At 52.5% G+C, this 21,488-nt stretch overlaps 1 protein-coding gene across 1 annotated transcript in view; it reads right to left on the bottom strand.

Moving 5' to 3' along the window:
* Positions 1-21,182, bottom strand: part of GALNT9 (polypeptide N-acetylgalactosaminyltransferase 9) — a 120,716-nt gene extending 99,534 nt beyond the window's left edge. The window contains exon 1 of the mRNA XM_069558598.1: positions 20,511-21,182. Within this exon, the coding sequence (XP_069414699.1) occupies positions 20,511-20,751 (241 nt within the window). The 5' untranslated portion in view covers positions 20,752-21,182. The remainder of the gene's footprint in view (positions 1-20,510) is intronic.
* Between the last annotated feature and the right edge of the window lie 306 nt (positions 21,183-21,488).

The following is a 21,488-nucleotide window of genomic DNA, read 5'->3' as shown; positions in this document are numbered from 1 at the left end:
TTATTGCGGAAAATTCTGAAAACATATACACACAGAATCACCCAGGAAAACCAGTATCAGTATTTTAGTGCCCTATATTATTTTTATAAGTTTACATATAATAGTTTCAAACAAGTTTAATAAATACACGTGATGTATATATAAGTCTACATCTTAAGCATTTTCTTATGTCACTAAAAATTCTACATAAGTGTAACTTTATATGGCTGCAAACATAAAATCTCATCTTGTGGTTGTACCATTTATTTCTTCATCTGTTCATCGAACATATATGATGTATCTCAAATGTCAAGAGCTGTGCCAGGTGCTGGCCATCTTTGTCTACACAAAGGGAGGTGGCCCACTCAGTTGAGCTCTAGCCCAGGTGGGTAACCTGCTCAGGTGTACTCCAGCTCAGTCCAGGTAGACAAGAGCTGGACTCACCAAGGCAGAACAGGTGCCTGAGGCTCCAACACAGAGGCCTGGTGGGTGGGTGGCTCTCCTAGGAGCCCAGATCACTGGGAGCCCAGGTGCAGGAAACAGAAGTGGGTCCCGGGCTAAAGGAAGCAGGTGGTCAAGGTTGGGTTCCAAGGGGACAGGCGCAACTCGTGGGCCCTTTTCAAATCCAAAGTCCCACCACGCCCCTGCAGATGAAGTGTGCGTCCAGAACTCACTCTGTTCTGGTGCTCTTGTCCAGAGCCCGAGGTGACACTTCCGGGGAAACACATTTGGTTTCTGAGGCAGAGATTGGACTTTCAAGAGGAAAAGTGGCTTCCATTTGAGGATTGCGGTGACAAGAGGGCCCTCCCCTCTCAAATTCATCATCACGGCTGTAATTGGCAGAGATCGCACACGGATGTGAAAGGCTGCTGAAGGCCCACAGCAATTCTACTTTTATGGAATAATCATTGGAAGTTCCTTTCCCGTGACCTGAGGGAAGGCACTTCTAATTAGAAGAGATAATTTGGAAGACACCATGGGGAGGGGAAGACGGCTCTGTCAGAGCATGGGTGTGAGATGCTATTCATGCCGTGTGGGGGGAGGGGAGACTGACTTGGATCTGGAGGCAGGATAGTGGGGATCGGGGGTGGGGAGGGGGGAGCGGCTAGGAGGAGTTTGGATCCGGTTTCCCAGATGCTTTCTCTTGTGCCCTGAGAAAAGTGACAACTGCTGTTAATGATAAATAGGACTGTGGCGTGCGTCAGGGGGCGAAAGGGAGTGGTGGGGATGGGGTGAACGGGTGCACACACCCCGCGTGCAGCAGCCACTGCTCCAGATCTAATGGGTCCAAACCACTAGATTTTCTAGACTTCCGAGAGAAGGCAGCAGCACATGTTCGTATCTCTAAATATTAGCAACTCATTCAATAAATCACAGTAAGTTAACAAATGGAGTCTCTGTCTGTTAGTTAGCTGGGACGGGTGTGGTGGGCTGAGTAATGTCTCCCAAAGATATCAGGTTCTAATCCCCAGAACCTGTGAATGCATTGCATTATATGAGACATTGCAAGTGGGATTAAGGTATAACCCTTGAGATGAGAGATAGATGGGTTACCCAGGAGGGCCCCAAATGCCATCACAAGTATCCATGAATGGAGAGGGCGGGGGAATCTGACACAGAGAGGAGGCCTGTGGCATGGAGCCTTAGCCGGCAGCGAAGGCGCAAAGGAAGGGACACCTGGGCCCCCAAGAAGCTGGGAGAGGCAGGAAGGAGCCCCCTGGAGCCTTCAGAGAGTGTGGCCCTGCCCACACCCCGATCTTAGCCCAAGGAAACCCATCTTAGGCTCCCGCCCTCTGTAACTGTGAGAGAAAACTATCTGTGTGGTTTTAAGCAACTCCCAGCTGATGAGTTGTCACAGCAGCAGTGGAGAGACGCAGAGGACAGAAGAAGCCGCTGTAACAGCTTCAGACGTTCACATCCTGGGTGGTCCCTCCCTCGCTCCTCTGCCCCAGGCCTGTCCTGACATCCTCAGGGTGGGGCCAGGGACCCAGCAGAGAGCTGGGTGGAGGCCTGCCTGCTGAAGTGCAGTTTCATGGGGGTGTGGAGGCCCCAAAACTGGGATCTTGGGACGGTCTGCTTTCACCAGCCCTTCCCGGGAGCCCTGGGCTGGACAGTCCAACATCCTTTGTCTACGGTCAGCACATGTGAACCACAGTGCCCTAGGGATGGTAGGGGCACAGACCGTCAGATGTAGAAGTTCGGGGAGAGAGGGGTGAAGGCATCTGCTGAGAAGCCACAGGAGCCAGGTGGAGGCAGGGCCAGGCCTGGAGGCCAGCTGTCCCGGGTACCCTGATCCTGGAATCCAGAGGGATGCTCCAGCCACTGGACACCTCAGAACCTCAGGGTAGCCAGCTAGAGTGCAGGAGCCTCGGTCCTGGGGTGCCCAGAGGCTGGGTGCACCTCAGGAAACTTGGGCACTGACCCTCAGCAGAGGGCCCAGACCCTGCAGGGGAGCAGCCAACAGGAAGAAGGGCCCCGCATGGGGATCAAGTCCCAGAGGCATGCCAAGTCCCCAGGTGGTGTTCGTAGAAATCAGTGCAAGCAGGTCTTGCGAGAAGCCTTCCTTTGGAAGGATCCAGCAGGATGGCTTCCTAGGTCTGCTTCTTCACAGGGCGCAGCCTAGGGCCCCACCCCTACATAGGCAGGGCTGCGGCCCCACCCTCGCTGCGGGTTCTGCACAGTGCCCTGAGGAGTCAAGAGCTTGTGCCCTCGGTTTAGGAGAATGGACAGGGGTGGTGGGCTGAATGGTGGCCCCAAAGCCCTGTCCAGAGGGAACCTGTGACCTTGGCCTTATTCAGAAACAGGGTCTTCGCAGATGTTAACTAAGCTCAGAACTCTGGGTGAGGTCATCTGGATGCGGTGGGTCCTAAATCCAACGATGAGCATCCTTACAGTTCAGAGAGACACTTACAGAAGGAGAAGCCACATGAGGAGGGAGACAGAGATCTGAGTGAAGTGCCTACAAGCCAAGGATCGCCAGGGAGCCAGGACTGCCAGGAGCTGAGAGAAGCTGGAGAGAAGCCTGGAACAGATTCTGCCTCAGCGCCTCCAGGAGGATTCAACCTGCCAACGCTTTGATTTCAGACTTCTGGCCTCTAGGACACGAAAAGGATAAATTCTGGATGTTTACAGCTACCCTGTTTGGGGTCATTTGTTATATAGCAGCCCCAGGAAACTCATACAAGAGGGAAGGGGGAAGGGGAGGAGGGGGGGAATTGTAAGAAAAAGGCCAGCGGCAGACCCCACGGTTGCTCGGCTAGCACCTACTCTCTCCATCCTTTTTATTAGTAGAACCACAATTTGTTTTGGATAGGAAAAAAAAATTCTAAAGCGCTTCCTCCCTGGGCTGACCTTGAAGCTAGAAGTGGCATGTGCCCAAGATCTGGTCATTAAGATCTAAATGGAATTTTCTGGGTGGAATTTCTGGGAAATGTGTCTAAAAGGCACAGACTCAGCTAGTATATGTGGGGTTTGTTTTTGTTTTTTGCCTTTTATCTACATTCTTTCTCCTACCTGGAATGAGGCCTCAATGCCTGGGGTCCAAGCAGCCATTGTGTGACCATGAGGTAGACTGTCACACAAGAGGAAGGCAGGGGCTGGAACTTAAATAAGATTGGGCTCTTGAGGATGTCTATCATCCTCTGGATTTCATGTTCCATGAGAAAAACAAAGCATAATGCAGTTACGTCATATCAATCAGGGTTTTTTCAGAACTCTGAATTCTCCACCCAGAGAAGTAAGGGGGTCCGTGTTAGGAATAGGAGGACACCACAACAAGAAAGACCAGGCCACCTTCCCCAGTGGACTCTCACCCAAGAAGGACTTGGCTGCCCATCCCGGGCCAAGAACCTTGCAGGTATGCAGATGAAACCACCAGCTCCAGAGGAGCCCCTCCAAACTTCCTCTCCCCCAGCAAAGTCATTCACACTTGGCCAACTCACTCCTTCCAGCACAGAAACCTGGGCTATGTGGGCGGCTGTGATTTTTCAACTTGGAAGGAAGCGTGGCTTTCAAGCTTCCAGCTTGCCTTTGAGTCACTGATTTCCATCTGTCACGGCGACTTAAGCCAATATTCCGGGAGAGGAAGCCGCCCAAATGAAGAGGCTGCCGGTCACAAGATAATCTGAGAGGAAGAGGTTGGATGGAGACACCTTCAGGAAGTCAGAGGCTGTCCTCACCAGAAGGTCGGGCAGGACACCTCTGGAGACACACAGCAGCTGGCAGCCCAGATAAGGGGACTCCATCAGTAGGGGACCCATAGGGACAGGCCAGGCCAGTCAGGCCAACTTGCCCCCTAAAACCACCTAAGAATGTTAGATTTAAGACAAAGTAGCAAGATCAATTGTGAAAAAGCAATAAGTATCTGACAAGATGGGAAGAAATTACTAGGACAAATTTGAAGAATAGAAGGGATCTGAGAGATGACTGAGTCCAGAACTTGCTTTTTTCCCTGAGGATGCTCTGAACACGGGGAACTTAGGGACACAGAGGCCCAGATGAACCCCTGTGAGGGGCACATAGCCTCTGGGCGGCTGGGGACCCACAGGCCTTGAACAGGTGTGGGAAGGAGGGGCTCTACTAAAGACCTTCCTTCTCCCAGCCCCTCACCCCCATGAACCTGGAGGAGGAGATGCAAACTTACCCTTCCAGGCCTCCAATGAGACCATAAATCCATGTTTTCTGAAGATGATCAGCACACAGCAAACATACTGGGATGCTTGAGAAGAACAGACAGACTCCAGGTGGTGGGTCCTTACACTCCCCTGGGATCAAAGAGGTATCAGGGGATTTTGCTGGTGGTCCAGTGGTTAAGAATCAACCTTCCTCTGCAGGGGACACAGATTAAATCTCTGGCTGGGGAACTCAGATCCCCCGTGCCGTGGGGGTGATTAAACCCACACACAACAGCTAGAGAAGCCCATGCGTTGCAAAGACCCAGTGCCGCCAGAACAAAACAAAGACGCCATCAGTCTCCTCTCCTAGCATCACCCGGAAAGTGGGACTCCACAGTTTGCAGTGGAGAAACACACCCTACCCCCCATGACCCACTCATCACCCACAAGGCTCCTGACAGTCCTCCGCATGCCCGTGACCTTGACCACAGGCTTCACGGAGCATGGATTTGGAGGTTGAGGGGTGGCAACGATGGCAAGCCAAACATCCCACCACCCTGGCTTCCCTCTCTCTTCCCCAGTGAGAATTTAGGCCGATTTTATGTGCTTGGCTATTAATTTTAATGATTACAAAGCAGAGATAAAAGCAAGAGCCCCTGGTTTGCCTTTGAAGATAACGTCCCTCCCAGTTTCCGTTTTATCCACTCTCTCCAAACACAACGGGTAATTTCATTACAGACAGGTCTTTTAAGATTCCCTGGGGACTCAAACCAATAACATATTGTCAATAGCGGGAAGACTGACTGCCCTTCTGAAACTATGAAGTCATGAAGATTTCGCAGGACACGGCAGTACCTGTAAAATATATTCTCACTGAGACTAATATAATATTTGATAAATCTTCCCACATAGTACTTGTGTTCAACTAATATGAATATTTATGGGACCAAAGCAGGGGAGATAAGGAATGACTGGAAATATCTGGCAAAATGGATTTCCTGGTTCCTTCACTTTGTTAAGTACATGGGGCCGTGGAACGTCCCTCTGTCAGCTCTGTGCAGCTCTGTCCCTGGATTTGGGTCTGCTTGCTACTGGGGAGCAGGAATGGGGGATGTTTGGGTGTCCTGTCACTTCAAGGTGACCTGGCTCTGAGTAAAGCCTCCTGAGACCGTCAGGGTGTCCAGGGCCTGACGCCTCCATGCCCATGGCATCAGACTCCAGTCCTGATGGCAGAGTCTCCCAGGAAATGCTTGTCCCCTGGGCCAGCCCAGCTCTGGGGGTCACAGGCAGGAGGAGACCTCGGAGGCTACACTCGGGTCCTTAGGGAGCCGAGAGCCTGGGTGGCCCAGAGAGTGAGGCTGACTCAGTGTCCCCAGCCCCACTGGGGACAGGGCGCAGCCCCGCCCTGGCCTGCTTGCTGCCCTCCGGGGCAGTGGCTGCCTGCCATGCTCAGGCCGGAGCCCCAGGACCTTGTGCATAGTAGGTGCTTATGGATGAATGAAGGGACGAGTGCATGAATGAATGGGCCACTGCAGACCCCCAAGGGAAGGAAACAGAATGGGAACCAGGAGTACTGCCCCCGAGCTCTGTCCTGGAAACAGTGACCTTCCAGACAAAGAATGATGGATAAGCATGAGAGCTTCTGTTGACCTCAAAAAGGCAGAGTGCCCCCTCCCAGTGTGGCCCCCCAGCTCAGTCAGCTTAAGCTGCATAACAAGTACCACCAACAGGGGCCAAACAGCAGACATTTCTTTCTTATGGCTCTGGAGGCAAGAAGTCCAGATCAAGGCAGTGGTTTGGTTCCTGATGAGAACCCTCTCCTTAGCTTGCAGAAGGCAGCCTTCCTGCTGCATCCTCAGGGTCCTTCCTTGGTGTGTGCATGCACAGAGCATGAGATTCCCATCCTCCTCTTCTTAGGAGGCCAGTGATCCCATCACAGGGGCTGCCCTCATGACCTCACCTAACCCTAATCACATGCCAGAGGCCCCACCAGGGTTAGGGCTCCAACATAGGAATCTGGGGGACACAGACATTCAGTCCATTGCATTTCACCCCAGCTCCCCAAATTCTCATCCTTCTCTCATGGAAAATACACTCACTCCATCCCAACAGCCAACAATATGTGAGTCATAGGCCCACTGTCAAGTGGGTTTGTGAAGATCCACCTGTCTCTCATCCATCATCCATCCACGTCCCTACTCATCCACTCATCCATTCAAGCATCCTTCCTTCCTCCCTCCCTCCACCCATCCATAAGTTCACCCACCCATCCAGGGAACAAATATTTACTGAGAAAATATTATGTATCAGGCATCATGCTACCCCATCTGTTCAAACTCTGCCCCATTTCAATTCTTTTCCTTCCATTGCCTTTGCTTACATTTCTGAGGAGTTACTATGTGTCAGGCACTTTCACAGGCATCACCTTGTCTAATCTTCTCAAAATCCTTTCATGGAAGGGTGATCATGTTTCCCGCTTCGCAGGTGGGAAAAGCACAGCTCAGCAAGAAGAACTGGCCTGACACGGTCATCCAGTTGGGGTTTAGAACCAGGTGCATCCAGCTCCAGTGTGCTGCTCCAAACTCCTCCTCATCCCTCCTGACCTTCAACACAACCCATCAACACAGTGCTCCCTTTTGTCGCTGATACTCAATGCCTTAGAGGACAGAGAACGCCAGTTGGCTGCCTCTTTCCCACTTCACTGTAAATTCTCAGAGGAAGGCACCCAACCTCCGAGCTTTGGGCACCCCCTCCTGTGCTCTGCACAACAGATCATGTTCTGTGAGTAAAGTGTTAATTGGATTAAGCCATCTCCCTGATCCCCCTTCTTCAACTTCCCGTGGACATCTTGGAGCATTGTGTTTTTCTGCAGGGGTGGGGCTGCATAAGAAACAGAACTACAGGGCTGGTGGAGTTGGGTGAGGGGAGGTCAGAGAAACTGTGGACAAGCAGAAACCAGAGCTGGTGCTGAACCAGGTCATCTGAGCCAGAACCACACGCCAGGCATTACCTCCACGAGCTTATATGCGTCCTCCACTTACGTCTAAGAATAAAACCAAGAGATAATTACTATTTCATCCCATTGTACAGGTGAGGGAACTGAGCAAGGCTGTGAAGGAACCTGCACAAGGCTGCAGGGAGCAGGGCTGCTCGCCTGGGTATTTTGACTCCACAGTCACATTGCAGCTGCAAGGCTCTGCCCCATCAAGGAAGATATAAGCTTGTTTGCTTCCCTGTGTCCACTGCAAAGTGCTCAAGCACACAGAATATTAACACATTTTCCACAATATGCTCAAATAGTGTGAAAATAGTCCCAGGCACTTTCTGTTATTGTCTTTCTCTGGAATAAAATTGAAGCTTGCTGGGTTTCAGATGGGGGCTGCACATAGAATCGATTTGACTTAACTATTCTGTTAAAAGTAAAAGTAGTGCTTTTTGCTAGCGCAGGAGGTATCAGTCCTCACCACCGAGCTCACTAAGTTGATGTCTTCCCAGCTCATCGTCGGGGAGGCGAGGCAGGGCAGGGACCCTGGCACCAGTGTGCCTGGGTCTCAGTCCCACTGCTGCCAGTGGGGGCTGACCTTGCTTGGCCATGGTCTCATCAGCAAACTGAAGATAGATTATCTCCTGCACAGGCTGTTGTGAGCGCCAAATGTGGTCACAGACCTCGAGCGCCTAGCATGGTGCATCCACCTTGGTTACTGTTACCGTCAGGTGAGTGCGAAGCATCTCAGAATGATGCCAACCGATGGCTGGGACTCAGCTCTGGAGCTGTGAGCAACCTTTGTCCTGGGGTCTCCCCCAGAAATGTGAAGGCTGGGAAGCAGGGCTCAGGGTGTGGGAAGGAGAGCAGCCCTTCACCTGAGAACACTCTCCAAGAGGTGGCAACATCTACAGGGTGGAGGCAAAGGATGGAGGGGGTGACAGTGCCAGAGAGGAAGGGGTGTCCAAGATGAGGATCCTGGAGGAGGCACAGCTAGCCGGGCAGCCCCCCACCAGTGCCCATTCGCCTTTGGAGCCAGATGGATCTTTCCTAAACTTTCCCCCTGCTCCCCAGAAAAGGCCTGGGGATGAACCACCCTTGAGGGGAACGGGGAAGGAGATCAGCTCCCCTCGAGGCTGGGAGGTGACAAGGCCCCTCTCTGCCCAGGCCCTTGCAGCCCCCTAGACCTTTAGCGGCCTCTCCCAGGCTCCTACCTACCTTACAGACCAGGGGTTCTCAGCCCTACCAACTCAGTGTTCCTATTCACAACACACATCTGTAGTGGTCCCTATTCTGAAATAGGATGTAGATAATACATAACCAGACATATATTTTTTAAAAAATCCATTTAATAGTATGTGTGTGCTAAGTCATTTCAGTCGTGTCCGACTCTTTGCGACCCTATGGACCATAGTCCACCAGCTCTTTTGTCCATGGGATTCTCCAGGCAAGAATACTGGAGTGGATTGCCATGCCCTTCTCCAGGGGATCTTCTCAACCCAGGGATTGAAACCTCAACTGATAACTTTATTTGCTGCCTCTCTGAGAAAATGGAAAAAAGAGAACACCCCAGCTTCCACCCCACCCGGCTAGCTCAACTACTGTCCCTCTACCTCAGAAGCAGGAGCAGGAGGAGCTGTCCGAGGTGCTGGCCAGGCCTCAGCTTCTGAGCTGGGGTGCCACCCTCTCATGGACTCCAGGATGGGCTCTGGCACCCAATCCTTCCCTCTCAGCTAATTCTCATCTTGGAAATAACACCCTCTGTCAGCCCCATCTCCCTTTCCAGGACAGACCCTCATCTCATCCTCCTTCACAGGACTGGTTCTCAGTTGGGGGAGGAGATGCCCCCAGGGGAAATTGACAGTACTTCTCCATGTCCCACATTGCATGGGGGTCCCACCACCAATAGTCATCCAGCCCCCAAATCCACAGTGCTTTGCAGAAAGGCCCCGTGTCTGCTGCTTCCAACTTCACCCCCAACCCGCATCTAAGCTGACTTTGTCCAGGTCACCCCCACCCTTGGAGCAGCAGTCAACTCTCAGTGCTCATGGAGTGTGACCCATCAAAGTACTCAGCAGTGCTGGTCCCCTTGACTCCCAGGATCAGACACTGGCCTGCCTCACCTCTCTTCTGGCTATTCCTCATCTCTTGGTAGACTGTCCCAGCTCAGCCAACCTGCCTCTTCCCCTGCACTCACTCCCTAGTCTGGGTGAGACCATAAGGCTATGTATGTGGGTTTCGATAACATCTGCATGTGGATAACTCCTGCTATGGGCTCAACTATGTCCTCTTAAAACCTGTGCATTGAGGGGACTTCCCTGGTGGTCCAGTGGTTAAGAATCCACCTTGCAATGCCGGGGACATGAGTTTGATCCTGATCAGGAAACTGAGACCCCACATACCAAGGAGCAACTAAGGCTGCATGGCACAACTACTGAGCCTGTGCCCCAACTAGAGAGTCCGTGTACTGCAACAAAAGATCCTGCATGTCACAACCAAGACCCCAGGCAGTCAAATAAATAAGTACTTAAAAAAAAAGTTTTATGTCGAAGACCTAACTTCAATGTGACTGTATCTGGAGAGGGGCCTTAGGGGGTACTTAAGAATAAATGAGGTCACTGGGGGACTCTAAACCAATGGGGCTGTGGCCTTACAGAGGGAGAGACACCAGGAATGCTCATGCACACAGAAGAAGCCATCCGCAAGCCAGGAGGAGGCCTCATCAGAAACCAGCCATGCCAGCACCTTGATCTCGGTTTTCAAGCCTTGGGAATTGTGAGACCATGAATTTCTGTGGTTCAAGCCCTCCAAGTGTGCTGCTTGGTCACAGCAGCTCGAGTAGACTCATACGGCTCCCAGTGTGAGTCTCCAGCACGGACTCCCTGACCACCACTCTAGCCAACCCTCCAGCACATTCTGTGCCTCAGGACTCTTGCACTTGCTGGGCCTAGATCTCCCTCCTTCAGATCTCTGCGTGTCACATCCCCACCCTTACTTTCAGACTTCACTTAAAAGTCACTCCCTTCCTGGGGCCTTCTCCGGATGCATGATGGAGATGCCAGGGCCTCTCCCCTGACACTTCATCCTTCTGCCTTATTTTGCCCCCTACCATGTATTCAGGTTCAGTAGTCTGTTCAGTTTGCTCACTGCGATCGGCAGAATCACGGACCCCAAAGGTGTTCACATCCCAGCCCCCAGAACCTGGGAAAATGTTAGGTTACATGGCAGAGAAAATTAAAGGTGTTCATCAGCTGAGTTTGAGCTGGATTATCCAGTGGGCCCCTGTGATCATAAGGACGCTTAAAGGTAGAAGAGGGAGGTGAAGAGGAGAGTGGGGGTTGGGATGTGACTTTGGGAGAATGGCACAAAAAGGCGAAACGCTGCTGGATTCGGATATGGAGGCCGGATATGGATGCAGGATGTGGGTGCTGAACCCCCAGAAAGGGCAAGAAAACAGGCAGGAAAAGCCTCCACAGGGCACCCTTCCCAGGAGACCCATGTCAGCCTTTGACCTGCAGGAGCCTGAGAAGAAGGCTTTCATCACACACCTCTAAACACACTGTGTTCTCAGACCAGGACGTCTACAAGAACCAGTATTTCTACAAATTCCTTGATCTTTCTGTGAACAGTACAACTACACTGCACTCCAGTGTCAAAAGCATTAACTCATTGCATACAAATGTCTAAAATATATGACTATTTTGGTAACTTCCTGTTGAGATTTCTTCCATTTTTAAAGAAATATACTTAGAGGCTCATGAACCAGCTGTGACCTGAGCCTCTCAATTTCCAGGAGGTCCTGTCTGGCAAGTCAGTCCACACACAATTGGGACAATCAGGACTTCCCCTCATCCCAGCCATTGTTCCCCTGTACCAGCCCTGTGTCTAGCTCTGGGCACACACTGCCCCTATAGCCTTGAAGCCAAGACTCACTTCTAACCAGGGTGGAAAACTCAGGGAGGAGGAAGGGGTCTACTCTGGGCCAGCCAGGAGGCTACTGGAGCGGCTACCGGGGCCAGGATCCATCACAGGCCGGGCACCTGTAGATCTTATTTCTCTGGCACACTGCCAGGCCCGGGGTGGCATATTAAGAGCCATTGTACTTGGGCTCATTTACTTAAAAATAAAACCCAACAGCTGAGGCTTCTGAGCAAGGCCCCTCTCTGGAGGACCAGAAGGTCGAAGGTCGCTGCCTTGGGGTGGGGGTGCTGGGGAGCAGCCCGGGGGTGTGGTCAATGCTGCTGCCTTCTTTTCAGGACCCAAGAATCAGGGCCACATCTGCACAAGTGGGTTATTTTATTTTTATTTATGTTTTATCAAACTCAAAGCTTCAGAAAGCCTTGGAAAGAGCACGGATCCAGAGTCCAGCATCTCCCTTCACCGGTTCTGAGGCCATCAATCCACAATCCCAGGGGAGACCACTTTCTAAGACCAGATGCTACAGCTCAGAGCCTCAAGGGCCATCTATGACAGCAACCCCACACTGGTCTTTCTTCCAGCCTTCCTGCAGTATCCATGTCTCTGTAAACCACTCAATTCATGTTACTTAATAGCCTCCTTTAAACCGATGCACTTTTGAATTAAGTGAATTTGCTTCTTAAATAAGTGATGTATTGATACGCAAGATAGGAGACCTCTATCCTTTGCCCAAAATGTTAATCAATAGGAAATGAAACAGCATTTGGCTATTAAAGTCTAGCTGGATACAGAGCCAGCCAAGGATGCTGAGCCTGGGGGTGGCACTAAAGGTAGATAGGCAAGTTCAGAACATGCAAGAGGCATGTTGCCATTGAGTTGAGACTGTCTTGGTACAGTCAGCAAGGTCAACAAGGATGCATGGGGGACAGCCTTCAGGATGGCAATCTGCCTGTGCCCAGCAGGATCCCGAACTTCGGGCAGTGTGGGTTAGCCAATTGCACTGGACACAGGGATGACTCCCTTCACTCAAGCCAATTCTTTTTGCCTCTACAAGGTTCTGCTGAGGTTGGTGTTTCCATCATCCCCACTTTACAGATGAGGAAACTGAGACTAGAGGGGAGTGACTGACTTGCCTGAGAGGTGGAGCCAGGTATGAACCCCGCCAGTTAACCCCTGTGTTCTAGACAGAAGGTAGGGATCTCCACGGGAGTTTTCTGGCCCCCAGGGGACACTTGACAATGTCTCATGCTGCAGCCGGAGGTGGGAGAGGAGAGGACTACTGGTATCTAGTGGGTGGAGGCCAGAGATGCTGCTCAACAGCTTACCAGCACCCTACCACCATGTGCAAAGATTACCTGGCCCAGATGTCAACAGCAACATGTTGAGAAGCCCTGACGAGGGACCCCAAGGCAGGCCACAGGCTGAGCAGGCAGAGAATCAAGACTGTCCTGACCCTCAGGTGGCTGGAGAGACTGTGTGTTGTCACTGTCATTTTGGTCCCTCAGATCTGAGTGAGATCACAAATGTGCTTTAAAAATCCAACCAGCTAGACAGAGGCACAGACTTCCATGGTTGCAGATGAAGTCCAAGCATTCCTGGCACACAGGACATTTATGGTGTGTGAGCACACCTTCCTAAGAGCACAGTCCCATGTCCTCCCTGATAGCCACACACCACTCTCCTCCTTCATAGTGCTCTCCACTCATGTAGGTTGGGCAGATCCCCTGGAGGAGGGCATGGCAACCCACTCCAGTATCCTTGCCTGGAGAAACCCCATGGACAGAGGAGCCTGGCAGGCTACAATCCATGAGGTCACAAAGAGTCGGACTGAGTGACTAAGCACAGCACCACTCACGTGGGGCTGGCCCCTGCCCAGATGCCCTTCCCCAATCGCCTCACAACTCACTCACATCTGAGTTTGATCATCACAGAGGAGCTCCCCACCCACCTTTGGTGTCAGTGTCCCAGCACACACAGCCACGTGGTCCTCTGGTGGTCAGAACTCAGGGCATCATGGTTACACTCCCTTTGGAGGCCCTAGGAAAGGGTCCTTCCTGCCTGTTGCAGCCTCTGGAGTTGCTGGCATCCTTGGAGTGCTTGGGTTGTAGACACATCACCCCAGGCTCTGTCTCTGCCTTCTATCTCCTATGTCTGTGTCCCTCTTGATCTCATAAGGACAATATTACCCTTACAAATCACTGGATCAGGGCCCACTCTACTCTAGTACAACCTCATCTACGTACGTCTGCAAACGGTTACATTCTGAGGTTCCCGAAGGACATGAATCTGGGGAAATGCTATTCAAGCCACACCCTATCTAAAGCGGGACCCCGTCCCACCTACCCACTCTCCATCACTCTTCCTCTTGGTGGCCTTTCTTTCTGCCTGGAGTTGCCCTGTTCACACCACTCGTTTCTCACCTGCCTCCCTCCTAGGATGTCAGCCCTGAGAGGCAGGGACCTGCATCTCCTTCGCTCCTACACCCTGACTCAGCATCAGGAACATATGAGGGGTGAATGATAAGGATAAAGGAGATACTGCCTTCAATCCAGAGAACGAGAGAGCTTCAGCCTGCAGAGCAGTTTCCAAGGACCCATCTCACCATGAATCAGCCTCTCCCCATCCCTCATTTGACTCCTGGCTATCCTCCCTTCGAGGGTACCTGTGCTTTTTGAGAGCAGAACAGAAAAGCTGACCAAAGAGCAGAAAGCTGGATCCCAGGCAGTAATGTCCCCAGTAGGACATGGGATATGGAAGTGAATAGAGACTTATTTTTGTCAAGTTACCAGCCAACGAAGGATAAACTGTCCTTTCAGAAAATAGTGCCGAACCTCTGAAATATGCAAATTGCTGAGCTGAATTGTAAATGCAATCACTCAGCCCCGGCAGGCTCCCAAGGTGGGGGTCACGGTTGGCCTGAGTTATTCCTAGAAGTGGGGCCCCCGCTGGATTGCAGAGTCTCTGGATAGAGCTAGCCTCTCCAGAGTGAGATCTGCTCCTCCCCGGGGAATTGCGTGAGGGGTGTTTATCTCAGGGTGAAGCACCCCTGCCTCTCATCGCCCCAGATGCCAAGGCCCAGGACTGCACAGCGCTAACCTCTGTGACCGGAAGTGGCTCCGGCTGTTCTAATATGGGTAGTTGGTGGTTGGATGGGGTCACAGGCAGACCAGCAGGCAGAGGAGCACAGGCAAAGAAGGGGAAAAAAGGCAAAACCAACATGCTGTTAATCTTCTCAGGGTGAGTGAAATGTAATTGCAGGCGGCTCCCATGTAGGAGAATGGAAAAAGCCATTTGTGTCAAAAGCCCCCCCGCTGGCTGTGGTTGTGTAAAAGCCTGGGCTCTGGTTGGGAGCACCAACTATTTTTTCACTTTCTGTAGTAAATCAACAACAGTGGGGGATGTGAGACAGATGCAGGGGGAGAGGCCAGCCAATTAATGACCTGGGGTGGGGGTGGGGGTAGGGGGAGGAAATGGCCAACCAATTAATTGCTGCCATTCTGAAGCACGACCTGCCAGGACCAGTGATTAAATCCTGAACGAATGGCAACTATTTCTCCGGCCACGGTGGCTTTGACTGCTGGAATCAGCAATGCAGGACGTTTTAACTCATAAAGCAGATTCGAGGAAGATGGAGGAAATTGATGAACTCGAGCTGGACGGGCCCAGGAACCAGTGGGGAGCTACTTCTGGAATTAAAATTCACAATGACTAGGGAAATCTTTCTGAGGAAACACACATGCCCTGCAAGTGGAATATCTTAGGCGTCTTCAAAACCGAGCTGCTCGTGCATAGCAAAGGGCTTGAAAACCCTTCTTGTGAATTCAGCACCTTCTACGCACACGGGATCTCAGGAGTGGGCAGACTGGGACAGGCATACCACAGAGGTGAGGAGTGGTCCAGAGGGGCAGCCAGCCCCTCGCCGTCCGCAGGAACCTTCCAGGCCCCTCTCAGACACCCAGCCCGCCCCTCCTCCACCAGGCTCTCCTGCAGGCTCCACCCACCTGAGGCATTCATCCTTTGGTCCCTTGAAGGGCACTGATCGGGCATCCACCCGACGCCAGGGTTTGAGGCACTTGCTGTCCTCACATGGCTTGTGCTCTCATGTGATATTTGAGTTCCCACGCCAGGTGGGGACCGTTTGGACACCTCCCCAAATTCAGCTTCTCAGCTGTGACACCTGCCTACCGCCAAAGCAAGCACCACAGTGCAGGAAAGACGGTTCCACACGGAGGGGTCTGTTCCCCCTGCAGCCCGAGAGACCAAGGCAAACACAGGGTGACCACCTGGCATTCTCTCCATCTGCCTCCTTCTCGCCTCTTCCCAGGCACCTCCTGGTCTCAACTCCAAAATTCTTCGATTACTAAAACTCAGGGTGGGGACTTCCCTGTCAGTTCAGTAGTGAAGACTTTGAATGCAGGGGGTGTGGGTTCAATCCGTGGTGGGGGAGCTGAGATCCAATGGAGGAGAACAGAAAAAGCGATTCAAGTCAAACAACCCCCTCCACGCCTTATGACCAAAAAAGCAGAAGGTAAAAACAGAAGCAATATTGTAACAAATTCAATAAAGACTTGAAAAAATAAAAACACCACTCGTGGTGCTCAGACTATTGTTAGGATTTCAGCTTCCTGATCTGGGCCCCCTGCAGTGGATGCAGCCTCAGGGACAAGTGCCCCTTAGCAACTTGACAGCCACTTCCCCACTCTTCCCACCCAATTCACACCCCCCATCACATCCCCTTAAGCAATACTCTGCTCCAGACCCGGGCTTCCCAAAGTGTGCAGTCAGAATCCTGGGAGGACCAGCACATGGGACAGGATTGTTGGCAGAAAATGAACGCAGCAGTAAATAACATTGACTCATGCCGTGAGACTTATCCCCTCTTAAAGGCTGTCTCAATCCCCTGATTTCTTCAAGGAGAAAGTCTTGGTTTCATGCCAATATATCCCCCACACTTGAGACTCTCCCTTCTAACAAAGAGAGGGCAGGTTTCTGGCTCAGAGCCTCTGCTGACAGCCCTGTCACGCTGGAATTAAAGAGCATGATTTTGTTTTCATTACATTCATTCGCCTAGTCCCTTCCTGCTTACGGGTATGGTGGTGATTTGCAAATGTCTTTGAAAATAAATTTATTCTAAACAAAAACAATCGTTTAGAGAAAGATCCACTCACTCTCTCATCCAACAAATATTTCTGGAGCATGAACTGTGTGCAAGGTACCACCCAAGACCCTTGGCATTAGAACTGTGCATAAAACAGACAAAAATTCCCACCCTCGGATGAACAATAGAACAGGTGTGGTGCACAATTTCTTTAGTTTGAGAGAGCAGGGCCAGCAAGTACCTCTTCCCAGTGGACGGGAAGTGGTGTTGGCAGAGCTGGTGGGAGGCGACCCCCACCTGAGATGTACAAGGCCATCACCCAATAGACCACAACGGGACCTCCTGTTATTTTAACTTGAACTTTTGTTAAGTTAAGAAATGTAGATTCTAAAGCAAGTATGCTTCTAGCAGCTGCTAACTTCCTAAACAACCTTGAGCAAGCCCTGCTGTCTCACCGGCCCTCAGCTTTTCCATCTGTACAAAGGATACACGGCTTTGACCTTTGATTGTGAGGGACTTGGCTGATTAGAGGGTCAAGTTAGAGGGAATTAACACACATGTGTCTGAGTTTTTAAAAGCAGCCAACCAACCCAAATAGAAACCTCCCCCTCCCATCCCCAGCTCGAATTCAGCCTCTGCTCCTAAGGGGTCATAGAAGGCAGAAGGGCTTGAACATATGACCAACTGAATGGGAGTTCCTCTCCCTTCTCACTGAGCTTAAAGTGAAATTGAAAGTTGGTTGCTCAGTCCTGTCCGACTCTTTGCAACCCCATGGACTGTACCCCACCAGGCTCCACTGTCCATAGAATTCTCCAGGCAAGAATACTGGAGCGGGCAACCCAGGGATTGAATCCAGGCCTTCTGAATTGCAAGCAGCCTCTTTACTGCCTGAGCCACCAGGGAAGCCCACCGAGCTTAGAGGTTCTCCAATTCCAACTTCATAAGACTCACTGTGCCAGTTGCAGGCATGAAACCAGGATGCTGTACTTGATGTGCAGTTTAAGATATTTGGAAGGATGATTTTTGCCTATAAACATTTTTTCTTTTGCCTTGAGCACAAAACTTAGAAGCAAACTCTCACGTACATACAGCGTGTGACTATACTGCATTTCCTTAAAGAAAATCCATGCCCGCCTCCACCCCCCGCCCCGGTCCTGTGAATTTGAATCTACACACACCATTAATAAGTCTTTGCTGAGTCAACAAGACATTTCAAGTAAAGGGCACTGGACCAGCTAAAGAAAGGCTGTGGGGGGTGTTGGGGAGGATGCTCTGTTTCTGGGCCCTGCTCCCCAGGGACAATCTTTCCTTCCCACCAGCTCCTTCAAGCCAGGAGAAGTGTTTCTAGGAAGCAGTCAAGGCAAAGGAAATATAAGCAATAAATCAATTTTGTTGAGGTTTCTCCCTCTCCTTTCTAATCTCAGCTGAATTCGTATTAAGCAGAAGCTCCTAGGAATCCATATCCTATTTCTTGGATCTAAAACACAACAGACACTAGTGTAAAGGGCTGTGGCTTGCCTCCTCTGGGAAGCAAGCTCCTTGATGTTCTTCAAAATCCTTTAACAGAGGAATCTGTGCCAGTTTGAAGGGTGAGCACTGTTCTCAAAGGGCTTCTTGTGAACAAAGGTCAACCAGTCCTGCACTGTCCTCTCCTTAGTGACCCATCCGGGCTGAGTGCTAGATTGGGGCTCTCTTGTCATGTCCAGAAACAAATACTGAATGACCCCTGGGTAAGACGCTATGCTAGGCATATGGTCTGAGATGGGGATGCAAGATAAAGAGTGGGATTGGTGGGAGAGACAGAACAGAGATTGGAGAGAGACAGAACAGTTGGGCTAAGGGATGGGTAAAAAAAGGAGAAGAGAGCAAAATTGATAGGAGGAAGAGATTTGGTGAAGGGATGAGGGAGAAAAGATTTTAAAAAGGAGAAAGGGGTGGGAAGAGGAGTAGGAAGAAGAGGGGAGGGAGGAGGAAGAAGCCAGGAGAAGGGAGGGGGAGAGGCTGGGGTGGGCCTGGGAATGACACTCCACTTTCCCAAAACACTTCATCCCCCATCAGTCGGTCGAAGGTCCTGGCTTTTCCTGCCTCCAAGAATCCTGGCTTCTTCTCACCTTGATGTGGGGGAGGGGGGAAAACAGTTCTCAGCGCTGAGCTGGCCGTCAGGATGTTACACAACCCAACGTGCTGCCAATGTTTTTATATAATCCTCTACTTCTCCCCATAAAACAGACCATAACACCCTGGCAAACACACTTCAATAAAGCTGTGTGCTATTACCGGGGCACACTGCCTTCCTGGAGATGAATCACCACTGGAATGGTCAAGTGACAGCTAAACTAAACTTTTCTCCCCTCGTGGTTTCAGCTGAATAGGGAAGATCAGAAAAGCCGAGCAACCCACCAGAACTACCTCCAGAAAAAACCCAGGAGTTCAGGGGTGGTGAGAAGGCACTTGGGAAGCCAGAGGATGTGCTACTCTCCCAGAGAGGGCGGGCATGGCTGCAGACAGCTCCCGTATCCCAGGCATCATCAAGCCTCGGGTTCAGAGCTGCTGCTCCAAGGCTGGCTGGGCATCCAGAAGGAAATCCCAAGAGGACCTCCACATTGGACTCAGTGATGTGCGGAACAGGCCCCGTCTATGTAAGCTGGCTCCCAGACAGCTCCTGCTGGAGCCTGTTACTGATGCTTCCTAAAGAGCATTGCCAGGGGCTGCTGGTACAGAAACCAGAATAGCACAGGACAGAAGGGGAAAGCCTACTAATGGGGTAAACATAAACTTTCCTCTTTCCTCCTTGCACACTGGCACAGAGTAAGCCCAGGGAGCAGCAGTTGCTTTATTCTGCTCTACTGCAACCCAATGTGGAAAAGTACTCCTCCTCCCCCACCACCTAGCTCCATATTGGCCCTGAACCTCCTTGACTCCCACGCTGACCCTCAGGGTGACTCACATCCGCTTGGGATGAAACAAGGAGTCCACCTCCAGGAGCCATTTCCTGTAGAAGCTTCCAAGGACTCCAGGTTCCCAGGCACCATGGCTCAGGGTCCATTTAGGTAATTAATATCTGCCAAGCCCCTGCCAGGACCTAGACTCTATTTGTCCATGAGTCACAGGTTCACAGCCTCATACTTGGCCCACAGCACCTGGTTGATTGAGCCCAGAGCATCCCCAGGATAGGGAACTGAACAGCTCCAGTGGTTGGGGCATAACTCTTTGCAACCCCGTGGATTGTAGCCCACCAGGCTCCTCTGTCCATGGAACTCTCCTGGCAAGAATACCAAAGTGGGTTGCCATTCCCTTCTCCAGAGGATCTTCCTGACCCAGGGGTTGAACCTAGGTCTCCTATATTGCAGGCAGATTCTTTACTGTCTGAGCCACTAGGGAAGCCCACTTTTCTCCACCAACATCTAACAAACACCTCTGAAGGGCAGCATAGCCATCCTGCCTCTCTCCACTTCTTCCTCAAGAGAGAAGAGTGAGTCTGGGCTTAGCCCTGATGCCCCACAGCTCCTGAAGCAGTATGGCAGACTCCCTTGCTCTTAGATCTGGGCACCGCCTGCTCTTAGCACAGGCCCTACAACCTCTAGAAGTTCTCTCAGTTCCTCAGGGAACAAGGTGGAGTCCCTTCATGTGTACTGGTGGGTTGGGGCACTCAAGTGTCCTCTGGGCACATAAGTGTATGCGTAGTCATTCAGGCCAGCATCCTCAGCTACACAGATGCTGTATTCCCATCTGCCTTCTACCTGACTCACTCGCCAAGTAACAGGAACTCGATCCTAGCCCTGGTTGGCCACCAGGTCCCTGGGGTCTTCGCAGGTTGTAGCGCCAGGGACACAGTTCAACGTCCCAAGCCCGGAAACAATTCTTCCCCAACCCACTCTCCCAGCCTCTTTGTCCCGAGTGAGGCGCTGGCTCAGCTCACCATTCAGCTGGTTGTAGACTACCTCCTCCAGGTGGTCGAGGCGCTGCAGGATGGCTTCGCGCTCCGCCAGCGCGCCCACCTTGGCGTGCCGGCTGCGCACCCGGCGGTCGGCGCTGCGAACGATCTGCACAAGCCCCTCTGAGCGGTCCTGCAGGCGGCAGTACACGGAGAAGAGGATGATGCCCACGAACACCAGGATGTTGACTGTCAGCAAAGTTTTGATCTTCCTGGCCACCGCCATGAACGCGGTTGGAAGCTGGGGGCTGCCTCACCCGCGGGGCATCCCCGTGGGCCCGGTGGACACAGGAGCCTCCGCCTGGCCCGCTGCTTCGGGGACCATGAGCCACCCCAGCTCGCGGCGGGCTGGGGGTGCTGAAGGAGGGGGGCTGCGGGCCGGGAGCTGCAGGCAGGGGCTGCAGGCGGATGCTGCGGGAGGGCTGCGCGCTCTGCCGCCCCGCCCGGGAGCTGTCCCTTCAGCACCACCCGCGCCCTCTCAGCGCGCCCCTCTGCTTCCCGGGTTCCCCACGCGCAGGGGCTGCCCGGGGCCGTGGGCGCAGGGGGCGCTCGGCATCCTCCTCAGAGGGGCGCGGCCCCCTCTCAGGGGAGGCGGGGAGGGCTTTGGGGCCCGGAAAAGCGAGGGAGGCTCGGGCCGGCCGCGCTCGGCTGGTGTGCGGCTCCTGCCCGCCCCGCAGCCACGGCGCCGGTGCGGAGTGACGCGGCCGCCCAGCTTATCAGCATGCACGCGGGGCCCCGTGCCCGCCCCCTCAGGCCCGCCCCTCCGGGACCGCCCCCTCAGGGACCACCCCCACCCCACCCCACCCGGTGGGGCATGAGGTCTGGCGCGCGCTCTAGGCTCACGAACCGGGTGGGGCGGGGCGGGGCCTCGCGTTCAGGAGACCCAGTCCAAGGGCGTCCCGGCGGGTGCGGTGGGGCGGAGCGCGCGAACAATCTCTCCACACGCCCCCTCCCCAAACTTGA

The sequence above is a fragment of the Ovis canadensis genome, chromosome 17 (assembly GCF_042477335.2).
Source record: "Ovis canadensis isolate MfBH-ARS-UI-01 breed Bighorn chromosome 17, ARS-UI_OviCan_v2, whole genome shotgun sequence".
Lineage (NCBI taxonomy): Eukaryota > Metazoa > Chordata > Mammalia > Artiodactyla > Bovidae > Ovis > Ovis canadensis.
Note: the sequence above shows the minus strand (reverse complement) of the source record. Positions and strands in the feature narration are given on the sequence as shown.